The sequence below is a fragment of the Coenobita brevimanus genome, chromosome 98, assembly GCF_032717465.1.
Source record: "Coenobita brevimanus isolate Jiangsu-jjx chromosome 98, ASM3271746v2, whole genome shotgun sequence".
Taxonomy (NCBI): domain Eukaryota; kingdom Metazoa; phylum Arthropoda; class Malacostraca; order Decapoda; family Coenobitidae; genus Coenobita; species Coenobita brevimanus.
The window spans coordinates 3,730,983-3,750,947 of record NC_137051.1 but is presented as its reverse complement, the minus strand read 5'-3'; the positions used below and the strand labels follow the sequence as shown (position 1 = coordinate 3,750,947).

At 40.7% G+C, this 19,965-nt stretch overlaps 1 protein-coding gene across 1 annotated transcript in view; it reads left to right on the top strand.

The window, feature by feature from the left end:
* Positions 1 to 19,965, top strand: part of Cht10 (Chitinase 10) — a 127,215-nt gene that overhangs the window by 11,102 nt on the left and 96,148 nt on the right. Inside the window, exons 5-14 of the mRNA XM_080283727.1 lie at positions 4,192 to 4,375; positions 4,839 to 5,015; positions 6,112 to 6,315; positions 6,911 to 7,031; positions 12,395 to 12,683; positions 13,035 to 13,217; positions 14,237 to 14,480; positions 15,758 to 15,811; positions 16,724 to 16,891; positions 17,152 to 17,280. Of these exons, the coding sequence (XP_080139853.1) occupies positions 4,192 to 4,375; positions 4,839 to 5,015; positions 6,112 to 6,315; positions 6,911 to 7,031; positions 12,395 to 12,683; positions 13,035 to 13,217; positions 14,237 to 14,480; positions 15,758 to 15,811; positions 16,724 to 16,891; positions 17,152 to 17,280 (1,753 nt within the window). The remainder of the gene's footprint in view (positions 1 to 4,191; positions 4,376 to 4,838; positions 5,016 to 6,111; positions 6,316 to 6,910; positions 7,032 to 12,394; positions 12,684 to 13,034; positions 13,218 to 14,236; positions 14,481 to 15,757; positions 15,812 to 16,723; positions 16,892 to 17,151; positions 17,281 to 19,965) is intronic.

Below are 19,965 nucleotides of genomic sequence, written 5' to 3'. Positions count from 1 at the left end.
AAGTAGTCATCCTCCTTCGTTCTCTCTACTTTTCATCCATCTATCCATCAGCCAGTCTTGTACTGTATTGTTCCATCAAGAGCATAAGAAAACAAAACTAGGTTATTCATTCCAGACAGTTTACAAAGAATGGCCAGTGTAAAAGTATACTGTACGCAAATGGATCTCAGGTGATTTAGTGGGTTAAGGCACTTCAGCATGATGTGACCAGTAAGGGCTTACATCCAAGCTGTGGTTGAGGTCTGCTATTCACAGTGATCCACACAAGCAAGCAATGGTCACTAACTGTGAATGTCTGAGCTGAGTTGACTAGCCTTGGACTTCTTCAATCCCAATAGAAGAATTCAGACTTTGACAATGGATAGTGTTTCATTATTTCTCTCCTCACGAATAAACAATGTATATATACATACATACATACATATATATATATATATATATATATATATATATATATATATATTACGTTGGGTCTAGTTAGTACTTGGATGGGTGACCGCCTGGGAACACCAGATGCTGTTGGCATCCCTACGTGTCAAGTGGGGTTGGTGGAGGATTAGTGCCCCTCCCTGTAAAACAATTAACTCTAAGCCCTTGGCCACCCCGTTTGGGATACATGGCGTCTGGCAATGGATGGATATATATATATATATAATGTGTGTGTGTGTGGTAATCATAGGGGCACTTGGCTTCATGGTGTAATAGGATACTTATTGACAGACTTAGGGAAATAACAGGGAATTAGTTGGAGAAGAACAGGGAGGTTTTAGGAAGGGAAGAGGTTGTGTAGATCAGATATTCATTCTTAAATCTTTAGTAGAAAAGTGTATAGAGAAGGGAAAGAAGTTGTATGTGACCTTCATGGATTTGGAGAAAGCATATGACAGGGTGGATAGACAAGGATTGTGGAAAGTATTAAGAATGTATGGAGTAAATGGGAAGGTGTTGAATGCCCTGAAGAGTATGTATGAGGGGGCAAAGGCTGCAGTGCGTGTGGATAGTGAACTGAGTGAATTTTTCTATTTGAAGGTTGGGTTGAAACTGGGATGTGTCATGTCTCCATGGTTGTTCAATCTGTATATGGATGGGGTTATAAAAGAGATACAAGGTAGGGTAGTGGATGTTGGAGTGGCCCTGGTGAGAGAGGGTAGTGTTTGGAAACTCCCTGTACTGTTGTTTGCAGATGATACTGTGTTATTGAGTGAAGACAAAGGAGAGCTGCAAGGCTTGGTGAATGAGTTTGGGAGAGTGTGTAAGAAATGGAATCTAAAGGTGAATGTAGGGAAGAGTAAAGTGATGGTCTTTGAGAGAGGTGAAGTCAGTGAATGTACAGCGAGGTTGCATGGTGAGGAATTGGAAAATGTGAGTATGTTTAAGTACTTGGGTACTTAGTAAGGATGGAGGTTTGGAGGGTGAAGTGCTTGAAAGGGTACACCAGGGAAGAAAGGTTGCTAGTTCCTTGAAAGCAGTGATAAGAAGCAGGGAAGTGAGCATGGAAGTGAAAAAGTTACTACATGACAGTATTGTGATACCACATCTAACGTATGGAAGTGAAGCTTGGACAATGCTGGAAGGACACAAGTCAGGAGTGAGAGCAGTGGAAATGAGTTATTTAAGAGGAGCCTGTGGAGTCACATGGAGAGACAGGCTGACAAATGAGGATATAAAGGAGCGTTGTGGTGTGGATGTGGATGTGATAGGAAGCGTTAGGAGGAATACACTGAGGTGGTTTGGGCATGTGGAGAGGATGTAGGGTGAAAGACTGACGAAGAGAGTGTATGTGAGTGAGTTGGAGGGGGGAAGAGGGAGGGGGAGGCCGAGGATGAGATGGAGGGATGGGGTGGAGAGGTATATGAGAGAGGGGTGTTTGAGTTGGGAGCGGGGCAGTGAAATGGCGGGGGACAGGGCGACGTGGAGGCGATTTGTTTGTGGCCACCCCGAACGAGATTGAGGCGTCTGGCAATAGATAGATAGATATATATATATATATATATATGGACTTTGTGGTGTGAAGCAGATGAGCCCTATTTTTTCCACACACTAGCAAATGCCATTCCCAAACACCACTTCTCTTTCACCATGCCACCAATATGTGTCTTAATTTTTGCTATCACCATGTCCCCTTTTTTGTTTCCATATTTCTGTGTCTTCTGTCCCCTTGTTTTCCTTTTGTCATTTCATTTACCTTTCTTACTGTTTGGTATTCTTCCTTCTTTTAATTTCACCTCTGTTTCCTTGATGTTTCTTCTTTTCTTTAACTTTTTCTTCCTTGGTTACTTCTTGCCCATACATTTATGTCATCATTCTTTCTTTGAGTGGTACATTTAAGCAGAATGTGCAGTAGATGCTCATATTCTTTGGATGATCCAATGCTGTAAGTCACCAGTTTGAGTGAAGATCACATGCTGTGTGCACTGGTTCAGATTTCCAAGGTGCAGGTGGGGGGTTTCCAGGCTGTTCTTTTAGTCTGCTGATATCTTTTTGGCAGGAACTGTCTATGGGCCAACCAGTCTACTGCAGTTATGGTGTTCTTGTATCATCATCTTATGTACTGTACTGTATTTAGGTAATGCCACCAGGGGTGCCAGTCATTTACCTTTAAATATTCTAACCTGTGGTAGCTTTGCCTCAGTGTCCTACTTGCAAGGATGATGAAATGGAGGGATGAAGTGGAGTGTTGTAAAAGAAAGTAGGATAGGAGTTGGAGGGAGGGCAACTTCAATGGCAGAGGCTTTGGTGACATGAAGTCAATTCATTTGTGGCCACCCCATTCGGAATTAAGGCATCCAGTGATACATAGAGATCTATCTATCTATCTATAGCCCGACACCCTAATCCCACAAAGGGTGGCCGCAGACAAAACGCCTCCAAGTCATTCTGTCACCCTCCATTTGACTACCCTCCCCCCAACTCACCCCCTCCCCTTCCTCAGAGATACTGGCAGAAAATGTGTTGACAGTACTTACTTTCGTATGTTAATTTATTTATCAAGTAATGGATTATCCTTTCTAAAGGAAAAAGATCTGTTCTTTAGCTCAGAATATGGACAGGTCTGGATGATTAAGAATAATGCAGTATGTGCATTTTGCCACAGGGGTTTGGGAAGTAACTCCTTGTTGTGCAGTCTTTGTGATAAGTGGGTGCATGAGAGATGTAGTGGTATTAGAGGTAGGGCTGTGAAATAATGCTGATTTCACATGTGTGGTGTGTTGGGGAGAGCATATAGAGATTGAGAGGCATGAAAGGACTGAACTTGTTGGAGACCTCTTGAGTGTGTGGAGGAGTATTTTTATTTGGGAGACATGTTATGTGTTGGAGGTGGGGCTGGAGCTAACTCTGTGGTCAGGGTAAGGGGTTAAGGGATGGTTGGAAGAAGTTCAGGGAGCTCTTGTCTCTCCTAACATTGAGAGGGCTCTCCTTCCATGCTAAGGGATCCTTTTATGCAGCATGTGTTAGGAGTGCAATGTTGTATGATGGTGTGACCTGGGCAGTAAAAGAAGAGGATATTCCTAGGCTCAAACATACAGAAATAACAGTGATTAGATAGATGTGTAGTATGTCCTTGAATGCAAGGCCTGGCTGGGTTAGGATTGTGATTGAAGAGTTGAAAGGAAGGATGGAACTTGAATGTATTGGTGCTGTGATGGGGTAGGTTAGATTGAGATGGTTTGGCCATGAAGGTGACAGTTGGGTCCAGAAGGTGAGAAGTGTGAACGTTGAGGGTAGGGTTGCGAGAGTGAGACCGAAAAAGACCTGGGACGAGGTAATAGTGTGTGACCTCAGGGATAAGGGACTGAATGGAGAGGCTGCCAGAGATCAAGCAGTATGGAGAGCCACCATTAGGTGACCAAGGCTGATGCATGCAAGCATGTTGAAGCCTTCATAAATGATACGATACGAATGATGTGACACAAGTTACAGAACCTTATTTATATATCAGATGTAAGCTACAGTAGCTGTGGTTTTTGTTTTCAGTTTACGCATCACCCCATCCTTAGGTGAGAAAAGAGTTCTGGATGATTATGATGACATTTATATGTCAGGGAAGCAGTGTCAATGCTGGTGGAATATAATGAAGAGAAATAAACTAATACAGTATATCAAACACAGATTCAAAACTTTAGTACAGTAGGGTATTGTTAGGAAGTTCTGTATAGCCTTTACTTAACCTGATTTATTTATTCTCAACAGCTAAACAGCCGACCATTTGGACAGTGGTCTGAGTCCCTCTTAGGCCTTGGAGATGGTGCTGATAACACAAATGATGTTGCTGTGCGTGGTGCTGAGCCCATTGCCACCCATCATAATGATTTTGATTCTGTGGCAGGTGGTGACCTTTTAATGTACAAAACTAACATCAAAAGACAGAATGGAGGTGAGTTTTGTGAATGTTGCTGCTTTGAGTGCTGATAATATTTGAATCTCATTTGATTTCATTTTGATTGCTTTCATTGTACAGTGCTCACTGCATTTTATCATTAGTCACTCTTTATAGAAAAAAATGTTAATAATAACTGTGTATGTTTTAAAGTACCTGTATTTATGGACTGTTACTTTAATTTCATTGTATGCAAGAGTTATTTATAATTGAAGTTTGAAAAATAAAAAAGGGGGGGGGGACTAAGGGAATTGTGTTTTGCATGATGATGATGATGATGAATGCCTATGTGAAGATCAGTTGTAGCATCATCTCCAGCCTTATGGCAGAGGACAGGATGACATGGAGTGATTTTTCTGTGGCCACCTTTCCAGGGTTAAAATGTCTGGCTATAGCTAGGAAAGTAGTTTGATTGATAAATAGATCACCTCCACACTTAAGTATTATGTACTGCCAACAGACTATAAGCTGATTTGCTACTATGGAGGTTGGTCAGTCTACCGTCCACCTCCATTTGACTTCAGCGTGCAAGACATTGACCCATTCGCCTGCACCCACGTTATTTACTCCTTTGCTGGACTCAAGGAAACGGAGTTAACTATGCAGGCACTTGATCCAGAGTTGGACATTGTGAAAGGTGAGCTTTTTATGCTGAGAATGAAATGTTTTGTGACTGGGAAATCAGGATATGAAAGTTGGAACTCTTGAGTCATTGGAAAAAATACAGTCTGTATTAAATTTCCCCATTCCACAATCTGTCATTCTGGAACTTCCATAACTATGGGATTTTTTTTTTTTTCCAGCTATGCTCTTGAAAACTTTCATAATTCAGCAATCATAGTAGCATATAATTTATTTACTGGTTGCTGCATCATGTCAGTAAGGTACAGCATTTGTGTTTAAAATATATAACCATTATGATAATAACTGTTGTCAATGAATTGTGAAGTATCAATATATAAATAATGTTATGATGGGGTTGGATCCTTCCAACACATGCTGTTTTCCATGCACAGGAGAACATAATTTTGGACCTGCTGCATTTGGTTTGAATGTGTAAAAAGTATCTGAAATGATGAAATTATAGGCATCACAGATTACAGGTATACCTCGATATACGATATCTCTAGATGCGATACCCCAGCTTAACAATGGGGGTAGAAATACCACCATACCCCACCTAATGATGGCCAAACCCTGGTTTAACGTTTTTTTTTTTTTTTTTTTTTTACCAATTTTGATGATATTTTAGACAAAAATTGTGTGTTTAGGTTGATTTATAAACTGTTTTTAGACTTAGATTAATGTGTTTTAGGCATAGATTGGGTGAACATTGTCATTTTGGGGTACAGTTTGCTAAACTTGATTTTTTCCAGACTTCAATTTGACAATTTTCAGATTTTATTGGTTGGTTTTAGTTAGTTATTTACAGGTGTTAGGCTTAGGTTAGCTTCTTTTACAGCTGTTAGGCCATTTAGATTGGCTTTAAACTTGTTTTTGGACTCATTTGGGTGGGTTTAGGACTTGGTTGAGGGGGAAACCCAAGACTCAAAAACACATCCCTATACTTTACATGTTAAATCTACCCCGAGATACGATACCCCCTTAACGATGGGTTTTTACTTATCCAGTTGCATCATTAAACCAGGGTATACCTGTATTTTTACTGATAGTCACTATTTTTTATAGAAACCCTCCTCCCATTTCACTGAGGTCATGTTTCACCCCAACAGGAGCATACAAAACAGCTGTAGGACTTAAAGCAAAAAACCCAGCTCTCAAGGTATTGATCGCCATTGGTGGCTGGAATGAGGGTGGCAAGAAGTACTCGGAAATGGCCTCAACCAAGATGAAACGAGACAGATTTGTGCAGTCTGCCGTTGCCTTCCTTCAGGAGCATAAATTTGATGGGCTGGATCTTGACTGGGAGTATCCAGGTAAGAGACGAGAGAAGAGGAAGGATTTTAACCCTTTGACAACATGGATAACTCTTTTTGCTGAATACAGTCATCTGATTTTAGCTTGAAATAAAATTGTAAGTGCACCACTAACAGTAAAAAGATTACTCAAGATAGTTTTATTTTCAAGGCTGTGTTAGTTTTTTAAACCATTGATATCCTGAATGTCTCTCAGCTGAGCTAACTTGACTGTTGTTAGACTGAATAAAATACCAGAGTGCATCAGGAGCATTGAACATGTGAAAGCTTTGTTTCATGAAATTATTTTACTTGTGAGACAGAACCAAGATTTGTGATAGTGCGCATAACAAGTAAGTGGATGTGTGGCTCATTTATTAATTGGATAAGCGTTTGTTAATGGGTTTCCTACTTTTGTGCCTCCCTTTTCCTATGAATGGAGTCTACCCATATTATTTAGTGAGGGACAGTTTGGTGATATTCTGTATGATCAGGATGCCTGTGTTTATGATGAAATAGGATTAGGATGATAATGTTTAAGATGAAATAAGGTAAGAATGATGGTGATCATGAAGTAAGGTTATAAATACAGTAAGTTGAAATTCATTTCCAACAGGTGCCAGCGACCGCGGTGGCCGGTGGGCTGACAAGAAGAACTTTGCTGATCTTGTTGATGAGCTGGCAGCAGCCTTCAGACCTCATGGCTTTATCCTCTCTGCTGCTGTGTCCCCTGCAAGGTGAAGCATAAAGCGTCACTTGTCTGTTAAAAAAAAAAAAAAAAAAAAAAAATCTTCTTTTTTGTGTTAGTTCACTATTTTTATTTTATTTTCAGTTGCTGCATCATAGTTCTTTAACCCCATCAGTATGATGTGTTATGCATTATTCATATGATTCAATTGAGCTTGGTAAAAACAACTTGTGATAAAGTAACTGGCATTTGTGTGAATTAATCTCCTCAGCACAGTGGCCCCTTCATATTCATAGGGGTGCATACCAGGCATCCCACATCGATCAAGTTCTGCAAATAATTGGTGCCCGAGAAAATGGCCCTTGCAGTCATAGTTTAAACATATGATTGCTTCAGAACCCTTTGCAGTCCTCTCAAGCATCATCACATGTTAGATCCTACGTCTTTAAGTGTATTTTGAGATTATTTAGCAGCACAGATTGTTGAATCACTTCAGAATGCACCTTCAGCTAGTTTATTTTGAGATGGATTGTTAACTCACAAGTGTTCAAAACTGCAAGTAATGAAATAACAAATAACTAGCACTCATTGTAGTGATATATATATATATATATATATATATATATATATATGGAGCCTCTGTGGTACAGTGGTAGAGTTTGCTTTTCGCTTGCTGGTGAGCGCAGGTTCGCCTCCCGCCAGACTTGTAAAAACTTTGGAAAGCGTTCACCAAGCCAGTTGCTACTTTGGCGGACACAAGGGGTGCTGTGGTTGAACTAGTGTCGCATACTAGTATGCTTGCACCCAGTTGGCTTAAGGCGGGCCGATTACACTAGGTTCATAGTCTACATACACATCCAAAGCCACTACAACACTACAATCACACTCGCAAGCACTGTTCACGCTACATACAGTCTCTACCAGACAGCCTAAGCCACTGGGTAGAAATACATTGGCTGTATCGTCCCTGCTTCGGTAGGGATGGGCCGGTCCTGCAGTGGACCTCAATGGCTGCTGCTGCTGCTGATATATATATATATATATTCACATAGATATAGATATAGTTAGATAGATAGATATGCACACACGCACACACATATATATAGATAGATAGGTAGATAGATAGATATACACACACACACACATATAGATAGATAGATACTTTATGAAAATGGAGATTGCTATGCATGAAAAGATTGAACTTGCTGGTGAGTCTCTTGATTGTGTGGAAAAGTTTTGTTATCTGGGAGACGTTATGTGCTGGAGATGGGGTTGGAGCTAGCTGTATGGCTAGAGTGTGGAGTGGGTGGAGGAAATTCAGGGGGGTGTTGCCTCTCCTTACATTGCGAGGGCTCTCCCTCCGTGCTAGGGGATCTCTGTATGCAGCATGTGTTAGGAGTGTAATGCTGTATGATAATGAGACCTGGGCAGTAAAGGAAGAGAATATTAGCAGACACAAACATAAAGAAATGGCAATGATTAGGTGGATGTGCAGTGCATCCCTGAGTGTGAGGACTGGGGGGGGCAAGGTTTTCGATGGAAGAGTTGATATTTAGGATAGGACTGGAGTGTATTAGTGTTGTGATGAGGAGAGGTAGATTGAGATGGTTTGGGCATGTGGAGAGGATGAGGGATGATAATTGGATGCAGAAAGTGAGAAGTTACGCTTTTCACTTTCTGCACCCAATTATCATCCCCCCATGTTGGGGGTAGGGTAGCAAGAGGTAGACCAAAAAAGACTCTAGTCGAGGTCATTGAGTATGACCTCAGGGATAAGGAAGTAAACACGGAAACTGCCAGAGATCGAGCAGTATGGAGAGCCACCATTAGGTGACCAAGGTTGGTGCATGCAAGCACGTTGAAGCCCTCAAAAACGAAACAAAATGAAACGATTACGACGGTCTGTCTGGGAGACGGCCTTTACAGCCTAAGGATACCATTCATGAACTGAATAAAATTCCATCCATCCATTATCCAATCCCACATTGCTGCATGAGGAGTGTAGGAGCCCAGGGCTAGGCAGTTGGTCCCAACGTTTAAGATGAGAGTGAATAAAATTATAGCATCAAAACCATAATTTAACAGATGTCCCTCACCTAAAGAGGCCAGAAAACATTGCCTGCTAGTGCATTGTATAGTGCTTGTCAAATGCAGTTCACTTGCTTAATGTATATAATATAGTGAGGTACAAATACAGGTATTGGGAAAGCAAGGGAATGCCAGATGTTAGAAATAAATGGATGGAAGATGTAAGTTTTTTTTTTTTTTTTTTTTTTTTAAATAATAGAACAGAGGAAGGAAAAACAAAAGAAAAATAATCCATACACCAGATTACTGGTGTCCTCCATTCATAAAAAATCTGTAACAGTTGGACTTGAACAGCTCTACTTTGAACTTTTGGGGAGAAACAACTCTGGGGAAGCGAGTTCCAAAGAGATGCAGTTCGGGAAATAAAAGATTTCTGATAGGTGAAAGTTCTGCAATGTGGCAGTGTGACATTCCAGTCATGAGCACTACCAGATGCCCATGTAGTACAGGGGAAGGCATGGAGAGGTGGCACAATGGATACAACTTCATCAGAGCATTTACCATAAAAGTATCTGTAAAATAATGCAAGGAGGCAACATTCTTTCTTACCTGCAGGGGAGGTAGTTTCTTTGTAATGGCAAGATTATTAATAATTCTAACTCTTTTGTTCTGAATTTTGTCTAGTTGTTTCAGTGCAACTTCCCCACATCCATTCCACAAGGGTGAGCAATATTCCAGCTGAGAGTGCACATGACTTATATAAACTATAGCTAACTGCTCTTCAGTGAAGAAGGTACAAGCTCTGTTCAAAAATCCAAGTTTCTTTGTGTCGGTTTGAGCAAGTGATCTGACGTGAGAGGTCCAACTGAGGGCATTGTTAAATGAAACACCAAGAATTTCCTTTCTTCAGAATTTGCTGGATATTGGCTTTTTTACAAGAATTAGGGAATGAAGAAGTACATATGCATAGACTGAATAATTTAGCGAGAATAGAAGCAAGTTCTGGGGAGCACTTTTTCAAAACAATTGTAGGAATTCCATCTGGGCATGGAGCTTTGTTGGTTGGTAAATTGTCTAGGAGGGATTTTTCATATCTAGTCTGAGTTTTAAGTGGAGCAATTTTGGGAGAGTCAAGTTCAAGTACTGGGACGCTCTGGCTCTCTTCCTCTAAAGTAGAATTTCTGGCAAATGTACTGGCAATTCACTTTACCATGCGGATCATATGTAATGTTACCGTCAGAAGATTTTTGTGGGGGAATGGGTGATGACATGTTGAAGTTATTATTGAATGAATTGAGAGTTGACCAGAATATTCTATTTTCATTAGGATTGTTTAGTAGGCTGGATACTTGGTTGTGAAGAAAATTTGATTTAGCGAGATTTGTTACTGCTTTTGCATGGTTTCTAGCAATTTTAAATTGACTGAGAGATTCAGATGTGGAGTGTGTAGTAAAATGCTGAAGCATGGTGGAGAGATGGTAGTAGAATGGATATGGAAGATGTACAGATTGGCCTGGGAGGAAGGTAGAGTCCTGGAGGATTGGAAATCAGGTATAATTATTCCCCTGTACAAAGGAAAAGGTGAAAAAGAGGTGTGTGGCAATCATAGGGGCATCTGTCTTCTTAATGTAATAGGAAACGAACCATATACGGCAAGATGCTTATTGACAGACTTACGGAAATAACAGAGGAATTAGTTGGAGAAGAACAGGGAGGTTTTAGGAAGGGAAGAGGTTTTGTAGCTCAGATATTCATTCTTAGATCTTCACTGGAAAATTTCTAGAGAAGGGAAAGAAGTTGTATGCAGCCTTCATGGATTTGGAGAAAGCATATGACAGGGTGGATTGACAAGGATTGTGGAAAGTATTAAGAATATAGGGAGTAGATGGGAAGTTGTTGAATGCTGTGAAGAGTATGTCTGAGGGTGCTAAGGCTGCAGTGCATGTGGATAGTGAACTGAGTGAATTTTTCTACTTGAAGTTGGATTGAAACAGGGATGTGTCATGTCTCCATGGTTTTTCAATCTGTATATGGATGGGGTTATAAAAGAGATACATAGTAGGACAGTGGATGTTGGAGTGCCCCTATAGAGAGAGGGCAGTGTTTGGACAGTTCCTGTACTGTTTGCAGATGATACTGTGTTGTTAAGTGAATACGAAGGGGAGCTGTAAGGCTTGGTGGATGAGTTTGGGAGATTGTGTAAGAAACAAAATCTAAAGTTGAATGTAGGGAAGAGTAAAGTTAAGGTCTTTGAGAGAAGTGAAGTCAGTGAATGTACAGTGAGGTAGGATGAGGAGGAAATGGAAAATGTGAGTGTGTTTAAGTACTTGAGAACGTTGATGAGTAAGGATGGAAGTTTGGAGGATAAAGTGCTTGAAAGGGTACAGCAAGGAAGAAAGATTGCTGGTTCCTTGAAAGCAGCGATAAGAAAAAGGGAAATGAACATGGAAGTGAAAAAGTTGCATGGAAGTGAAAAAGTTAACTGCATGACAGTATTGTGATACCAACTCTAATGTATGGAAGTGAAGCTTGGACTATGTTGGAGGAACAGAAGTGAAGAGTGAGAGCAGTGGAAATGAGTTATTTGACAGGAGCCTGTATAGTCACATGGAGAGACAGACTGACAAATGAGGATGTGAAGGACCATTGTGGCATGGATGTGAATGATAGGAAGCATTAGGAGAAACACATTGAGGTGGTTTGGCCATGTGGAAAGGATGGAGAGTGAGAGACTGATGAGGAGAGTGTATGTGAGTGAGGTGGAGGGGAAGAGAGGGAAGGGGAGGCCAAGGATGAGATGGAGGGATGGAGTGGAGAGGTATATGAGAGAGGGGGATGTGAGCTGGAAGTAGGGCAGTGAAATGGCGGGGGACATGGAGGCGATTTGTTTGTGGCCACCCCTTACAGGATTAAGGCATCAGGCAATAGATAGATAGATTGATTCAGATGTTTTTATTTTATGTAAGCTTTATATGCTAATGACATGATAGTGCATGTACATGATAGAAATGTACATGATAGTGCTATTTTTGTGTGTGTGTGTGTGTGTGTGTGTGTGTGTGTGTGTGTGTGTGTGTGTGTGTGTGTGTGTGTGTGTGTGTCAGCACAACAGGTCTGTCCCACAGTTTTTGGAAGTGGCAAGGTGAAGCTCATGTGAATGGTATAGCCTGTGGGAAGGAACCTATACTTTTGGAGGCTTGAATTTTGAGTGAATGGAAATGGCTCCTGTTTTTTTCTGGATCCTACCCATCCTTTGAATCAGTGAGGATTTGGGTTATGGTGATGAATATGGTTTTTCCTCAAGTACCACATTGTCATCTCACTTTTTATAGCATCTTTCTACCCACTGTACATCATCTGAAGAAGTTCTTTCTGCCGTTGCAGGTTCCGTGTGAATGAGGGTTATGACGTCGAAAGAATTTCCAAGAACTTGGACTTCATCAATATTATGACATATGATCTGCGTGGCCCATGGGATGGTAAAGCAGATCACCATGCCCCCATTGTCTCCCGTCCCTCAGATGCATGGGCCTTCAAGACCCTCAATGTGAAGGATGGACTTGATTATTGGGCACTGAAGAAAGCACCTAAAGAAAAGTTAATCATGGGTATTCCATTTTATGGCCGCAGTTTTACGCTCTCAAACCCAAGCAACACAAATCCAGGCTCAACAGTAAGTGTGCACAGTTGCCATAATGGTGTACTATTAAATTGTGCATTTGTAAATACAGTAGTTCTTTACATCCCATGTTTGATGATATGAACTGAGTGGCTTAGATATTTGTAGTAGGTGTCCAGTTGAGGTATAATGTCTGAAAAGAAAAGATTGGTTGTCAGCTAATGCTTATAACTGCACTGTTTCTTCTCCCTCCATCTGTAGCCGAACATTAACTACTGGTGCATAAAATTCTTTACTCTGAGACACTAGGTGTCACAAACCTTTTGTTGATCAGATACGAAGTATCGGATAGATGGTACTGTAGAACAGGTAATCATGTCTCATATACCATCTTGTGTTGTGCAGGCCAAGTCATCAGGAACAGCTGGACCGTACACACGGGAACGGGGATTTCTGGCATATTATGAGATTTGCCAGTCCCTACGTCAGGGTGGGTGGAGCCAACATAAGGACGCTGCTGGTGGACCATACATTACCAAGAATGATCAGTGGGTGGGATATGATGACAAAAACTACATTGAAAGGAAGGTCAGGCTTTTGTGATGAAGGAAATTCATTAACCCTTTCTGCCCAGTGCAACATAATTTTACATTCCGTTACTGATATTAGATTATTTTATTTAACTAAAGAAAGCCTTTTCAAATTCAGAGGCTTTATTGAAGGCTATCTCTAATGCCTACAGCTTGAAAAGTCTCCTAAACTGAACAAAATTATCTGAATGTAATAAGGAATGTGTGATCAGGTTGAATGGGTTAAGTATTTCCAGTGTACACTAATTTTTCTGCATTTCATTAAGTCTGATTGTGTGGTGAGTTTAGGGAAAAGATAATGGGAATGATAATTTTAATACTCTAGCAGAACTCTAAGTCAGTGAAAAGTGCAGGGTAATGAATGTAGAATAAAGAACAGGTAGACAGGGATGAGGAGAATGATAAAGTTAATACAGTACTCTAGCAGACCTTATGATGGTAGAGTGGAACAGGGTAATGATTGCAAAATAAAGAATAGGTTGACAGGCATGTTGAGAATGATAACATTAATAGTTTAGCAGACCTCTTAGTCAGTGGAAGAAAACAGGGTAATGGGTGTAAAATAAAGAACAGTTAGACATTCGTAATCCTGTATATAGAAGACATATCTCTAAGACTGTAATTGGCTTACTCTTGATACACAGAATACTTCACATCACAGGAGTTTGCAGGAAGGAAGGTGGACTTTTATTTCTTTTAGTGAAACCTTCCATTTTTTTCATACTGGCCATGCTAATAGTTTGTTTGTTATACAGTACCATTGTGTTTTACCATGGCTGTATATCAAACAATACTTTTTTTTTACATCGTGATGTGTGAGTTGGAGAGAGGGCATCCATATGGCAGAGGACAGGGTGACATGGCAATGATTGATTTGTTTATGGCCACCCCTTACAAGGTTAAGGAGTCTGGCAGTAGATAGATAAATAGATAGATAGATGGTGGTCAGATTATGTACTTTTTTTTTTAATATTCTGGGAAAATAATTCTAAGTACACTTCATTTCTACTCCAAAAGATGGACATGGTGAAGCAAGATGGCCTTGGTGGTGCAATGATTTGGGCTATAGACCTGGATGACTACCAGGGTGTGTGTGGGGAACGCTGGCCTCTGCTCACTACCATGCGACGCAAATTGGGTCTCAAGATCAGTCAGGCTTATCCTCCCCCAGCTGCACTGCCAGGAATCAGCACCCATGCCCCTGTCACAACTAGTTCCACAGCAGCACCCACAACCCAGTCTATCACAGCCACCACAACTAGTATGGGTTTTTCTTTATAGGTGTTTTTGTTTCTGCTTTTATGTCATTGCCACAGAGTGCTTCTTTTTGTCTTATTTCTTGTTTTTCTCTTACATTTCCCTGTGTTATCAACTTTTTTACTAACAATATCATTGGATGTACTCTTAATATAATACTACCTCTTTTCTCTTTTGAAGCTCTTCATCTCTTCATTTTCTGTCTGTACAAAATATAATTTATCAGTGATATATATATATATTTGGATGTACTGTGCACACAGAAGGCACAGAGTGGTAGTTACGTGCATGTCAACCATGAATTAAGTTGTAAACTTCAACACAACACAGAACACCGTAGGAAACAGGTTACATTTCTATATGATGCTTTTTTATTTGTTGGTAAGTGCTTTAGTATACAGCATATATAAAATATGAATATATTTCTTAAGACTGGGGCTGAGAGGAGTGATAGCTTCTAAATTTCTTTTTCTCAGAGTACCTTTCTATTTAAAGAATCTTAGTCTGACCCAGGTCACCAGTTCATTGTGTCATCACTGATGTTTTTTTCTGCACATCCTCATTATATCCACCTTGCCATTGAGTCTCCTTTTTTTTTTTTTTTTTTTTTTTTTTTTCCATCCTTGATTCCTGTCTGGTCTTACCCTTCATTGTTACTTCTTTTTACCTTGGCAAGTCAGCTGGGTGGTGTGGAGCCTGCAGTGGTGTCCCTGTTAACTGGGTGGATCACCACAAATGTGATGTTTATCCAGGAACCAAACTTCCGCAATTTTCCCCACATCATGAGGTGCTGTTAACCACAAAGGAACATCCATTCAAAGTACAAGACTGCCCTTCAGGGGCAGTTGCTTGCCTGCAGTTGATTGGTCTGCTCAGCCTACAAAGGAACATCAGTTCAAGGCATGGGACTGCCCTGCATGGGTAATTACTTGCATGCAGTTGGTGGGTCTGCTCAGCCAGACAGACTAGGGTCGATCAACAACAACAGCAACCTTAGGCAGTTTCATGCTGCGTGGTATCTTTTAGCATCTCGTCTCAGTTCCATGTCATTGAACAGGACTATGTAATTTCCTCTTCTGGTTCCAAAATCCATCCTACTTTCCTTTTACCCCAGTCCTTCTTCTGCACTCTCAATACACCCAGTTTCTACAGTTACATTATAACCAGGAGTTCTAGGAGAAGTGACCCCAACCACAACTATCACAATCACCACAACCACTACTAACCAGACTACCACCACAGCAGCAGCCAACATCAGTTCTACTACATCTGACAACGCAGCTTCTGACCTGACACCAGTGGAGTCCACGCTTGAACCAAATTTTGAATGTCCAGGTAAGTAGATCTGTCAGATTTTCTCTTAAAGTTTGATGTAGCTGTTGACAAGTGAATGTTGTTTACCATGTAGGTACAGTACTATACAGGATACATCTATCAGTTTGTGAACCAGGGCAGTATGTAATTACTACATACTAGAGTATGTATGAAATTCAGATGTTTCAATGTTTTCAAGAACATGCATATTGCATAATTGGTATCTAGTGTTTTAATTACCATAACTGCATATCCCCTGTAATAGTGATTAGACAATCTCAACAAAATGCATTTAACCAACTTAAATAAATCAGTGCAGTTAATTCTTTTAAGCATGGATAGTTTTGTATGGTATTTTCTAAAAGTTTAAAAACAAGACTACCCATCATCTATGAGCCAGGTAGACTAAAAATACTGTTAGATGAAAACTTGACCATTATGTATCCATTCTGGATGACTCTTAGTGCTTGTTGAGTGACATGTGAACTCAAGTTGTGACTCTAAGCAACTTTTATTAATAACTTTTCCTTCTACAATCAATACTTTCTGAGATTTGAGTTTTCAGCATAGACACACACACAGATACATTTTGTACAAAAATAATGACCATAGACTTCATCTACCTGGGTCAGTTGGAACACAGACTGTATCAGTGAGGAGGGATTTGAAGCCCACTCTCATAGCATGTAATTCAGTGTTCAGATTGCATAATATACAAAGTGTGTTCACTGCAACTACCAGCAAAATTCAATATAATTTGAGCTTCAGAGTTCAAAGCCTACAAACATCACAGATCCTATCATTAATATACTACAGCATGGAGGAATGATGCAGAAACTATAAAAATGCACCAAAGGGTTAATATTTTAAGCATCTGATTGGCATCATAAGCCTCATTCTCTCCCTCCAATATCTTCCCTGTACCCTTCCCAGGTCCAGGATATTACCGTGAGGATGATGACTGCTCAGTTTACTACATGTGCGATTCCTCCCTGAGGGCACACAAGTTTGTGTGTCCAGCAGGTCTGGTGTTTGACTTAATGCGTCGACTGTGTAACTGGCCACGACATGTCACTTGTGGTGCCGGCTCTGCTCCCTTCAGTGAGTGATGGAATCCTCACCAAGACTTTCTTTATTGAAGTTTCGGAGTTGTAGTATACTGTATGTTTGTAGCCTCAGTACCTTCATTTTACAGTGTTCTTTTTAATAGATTTGTTGATTGATTAAAAAAGAATTACTTTGCAAATACTTATTACTGAACTGTATTGTAGAGAACTGTTGCTTCAGATGGGTTATTTAATTTGAAATTGCAGTAAAAGACGGTCTAGAGTTCAGTCTCAAATATTGTTTATATATGACAGGAGCGCTTGAATGTGTGGATGATGGGCTGTTCAGTGACCCGACAGACTGCAGAATGTTCTTCTGGTGCCGAGACAGAGTGCCATCGAGATATTCCTGCCAGCATGGAATGTTTTTCAATCCCAGAACAGGTAAATTATGTACAGCAAAACAGTTGAACTAGAAATGGGTTATTATACAGTAAATCCATAGTTAACAAGCACTTATTTAACATATTTGTAACAAATTAGCTGTTAATATACATAATGATACTTGTCACATTACATGCTATTTGTCCATAACCAAGCAGCTGGATGTGAAGTGAAGGATCAGTACCAGTATTAAAACAACTCACATTAGCATTTATCTCATCATCATAATCATCATCCGGACCTCCTTTCCCACCCTAGGGCAGGGTGAGAAGTAGCAATGTCCAGACAGCCCAAGTTTGCCCAGTTCACTGGGCCATGCATCCATTTACTCATCATGCAAGCCCCCTTAATCCTGGCTCTGTCTGACATGCCAAAACTTTCACCACATTCTGTAGCTTCACATAAACATATCCGATAGAGTCAATCCGAACACTGTCACATTAAAAGGGGTGCCAAATCCTTGATAATTCGCCTCTTCTCACAGAATTCATCCAGCCAGCTCAATCTCTTGTCAGTTCCTTAGCCTCACAGACCTCCATACCTCTCTTCATCACACACTCATTCACCATATCTTTCCACCTTCTCCCTAGCCTCCCTCGCGTCCTCCCTCCTTCAGATTCACTCAGATATACAGGCTGTACCTTTTTCACCACTCTGTTGTTATCCATTCTCTCCACATGACCATACCATCTCAGTACACTCTCTTCAATTCTGGTGTCCTCAGACTTCCTTACACCACATCTTTCACAAATCACATTATTTCGTATGCTATCCACTCTCTGTACTCCACATACATTCCTCAGCAGCCCCATCTCCACCGCTCTCTTTGTTGACCTTTCATTTTCATTCCACACCATAGTCTTATGTTCCTGTGTTAAAGTTGGCACTAACACTCCTTCGTGTAAGCCTCGTGCAGCTGCAGCACTCAAGCATCTGTTTCTTATCAAGGCTTTCATAGCACCAGCTACTTTACATCCTTGCATCACTGTACTTTCCACTTCTTTTGCACATTTTCCTCTCTTTTTTTTCTATCACTGTACCCAGGTATTTGAACTCTCACCAATACCAGTCTCTCTCCATTCACTGCAACATCAAATAACATCAAACTGGGAGTCACCTTCTCTCTCGATAAACATCACTTTACTCTTTTCCACACTTACTCTCAAGGCACAACACTCACAGACATCAACAAAACTCAGCAATAGTCTACTCAGTTCTTGTCCAGTATTTTTAAGTAGCTGTGCATCATCAGCATACAACATATATGAGATATTCCATCCATCACCATTTATAACCAACGCTGTTCCTCTCTCTATTACTCGTGTTTTTACTTGTCTCATCACCCCATCCATATACCTGTACTGTATATATATATATATATATATATATTTCAGTTAAAATTAAAGTCTCATTACCTTATACCTCTATTACTTATGGACTTTAACATATACTGAAATAGTGTAAATAAAGGTACACATCCCCACAGTATCAAATATCGTTTAATATTGTTTTGCAGTTTTGCACTAAAAAAATTTATATTCGAATAGATTCTATCATGCTGGACCATTAATTCTCTTAAAACAGTTTTTGCCAAACAAGACGGTGTCAGGTGGGGGCGCTCGCCATCCACTCACTCGATGTAGTGCTGCTCTCGGGTGGCTGCCCTTTCCTCACTTCCTTCCTTCTTTCCCTCCTTCCTCTTCTGTCTTTTTTTCCATCATTATTTCCCCTTCTTTTTTGTCTATGGGTGACTCTACAGTGAGTGACTAGCCAAATGGTTTCCTGTACACCAGGATACCTTTTACCATGCTGGTTGGTAACCAAATAACCAAAAGTTTGGCGCCTGATGGTTTAGTAGGTAATTAAGGTGTTCCAATCAGATTGAGCTGGTGAAGGCTTATATCCAAGGGGTGGTTGGGGTATATTACTCACGTAATGCCACTGAGGGATGAGTGAGGCTGGTCACTCTATAACCAAATTATGGCGCCTGGTGGTTTGGTAGGTAATTAAGGCGCTCCAATCAGATTGAGCTGGTGAAGGCTTCTATCCAAGGGGTGGTTGGGGTATATTACTCACGTAATGCCATTGAGGGACAAGTGAGGCTGGTCACTCTCATCTTGAATATCAAGACTAACTTGCCTAGCCCCAGTTTGCTATGCATCTCGTGGGGCAATACAGGATTAGATGATGGATGGATGGATGGTAATGTTGAAGAACATTGTGATGTTTATAAGCAGTTGTCGTATTTGTTTCATTATGAGCTTAATGAGCATATGAAGATATGGATGTAGATTTAGAAATCTCACTTTTTATCCCATTAACTTTATCTCTCATAAGGGTCACTCATCTGTATCTATCTGTTGCCAGACGCCGTAATCCTGTAAGGGATGGCCATAAACAAGTCGCCTCCATGTTGCCCTGTACCCTGCCATTTCACTGCCCTGCTCCCAGTTCACCCCCCCCCCCTCTCTCATGTACCTCTCCTCTCCATCCCTCCATCTCATCTTTGGCCTCCACCTCACTCACATACGCTCTTCTCGTCAATCGCTCACTCTCCAGCCTCTCCACATGGCCAAACTACCTCATTGTGTTTCTCCTAACATTTCCTATCACATCCACACCCACACCACAGTGCTCCTTCACTTCCTCATTTGTCTCTCCATGTGGCTCCACATGCACCTCTCA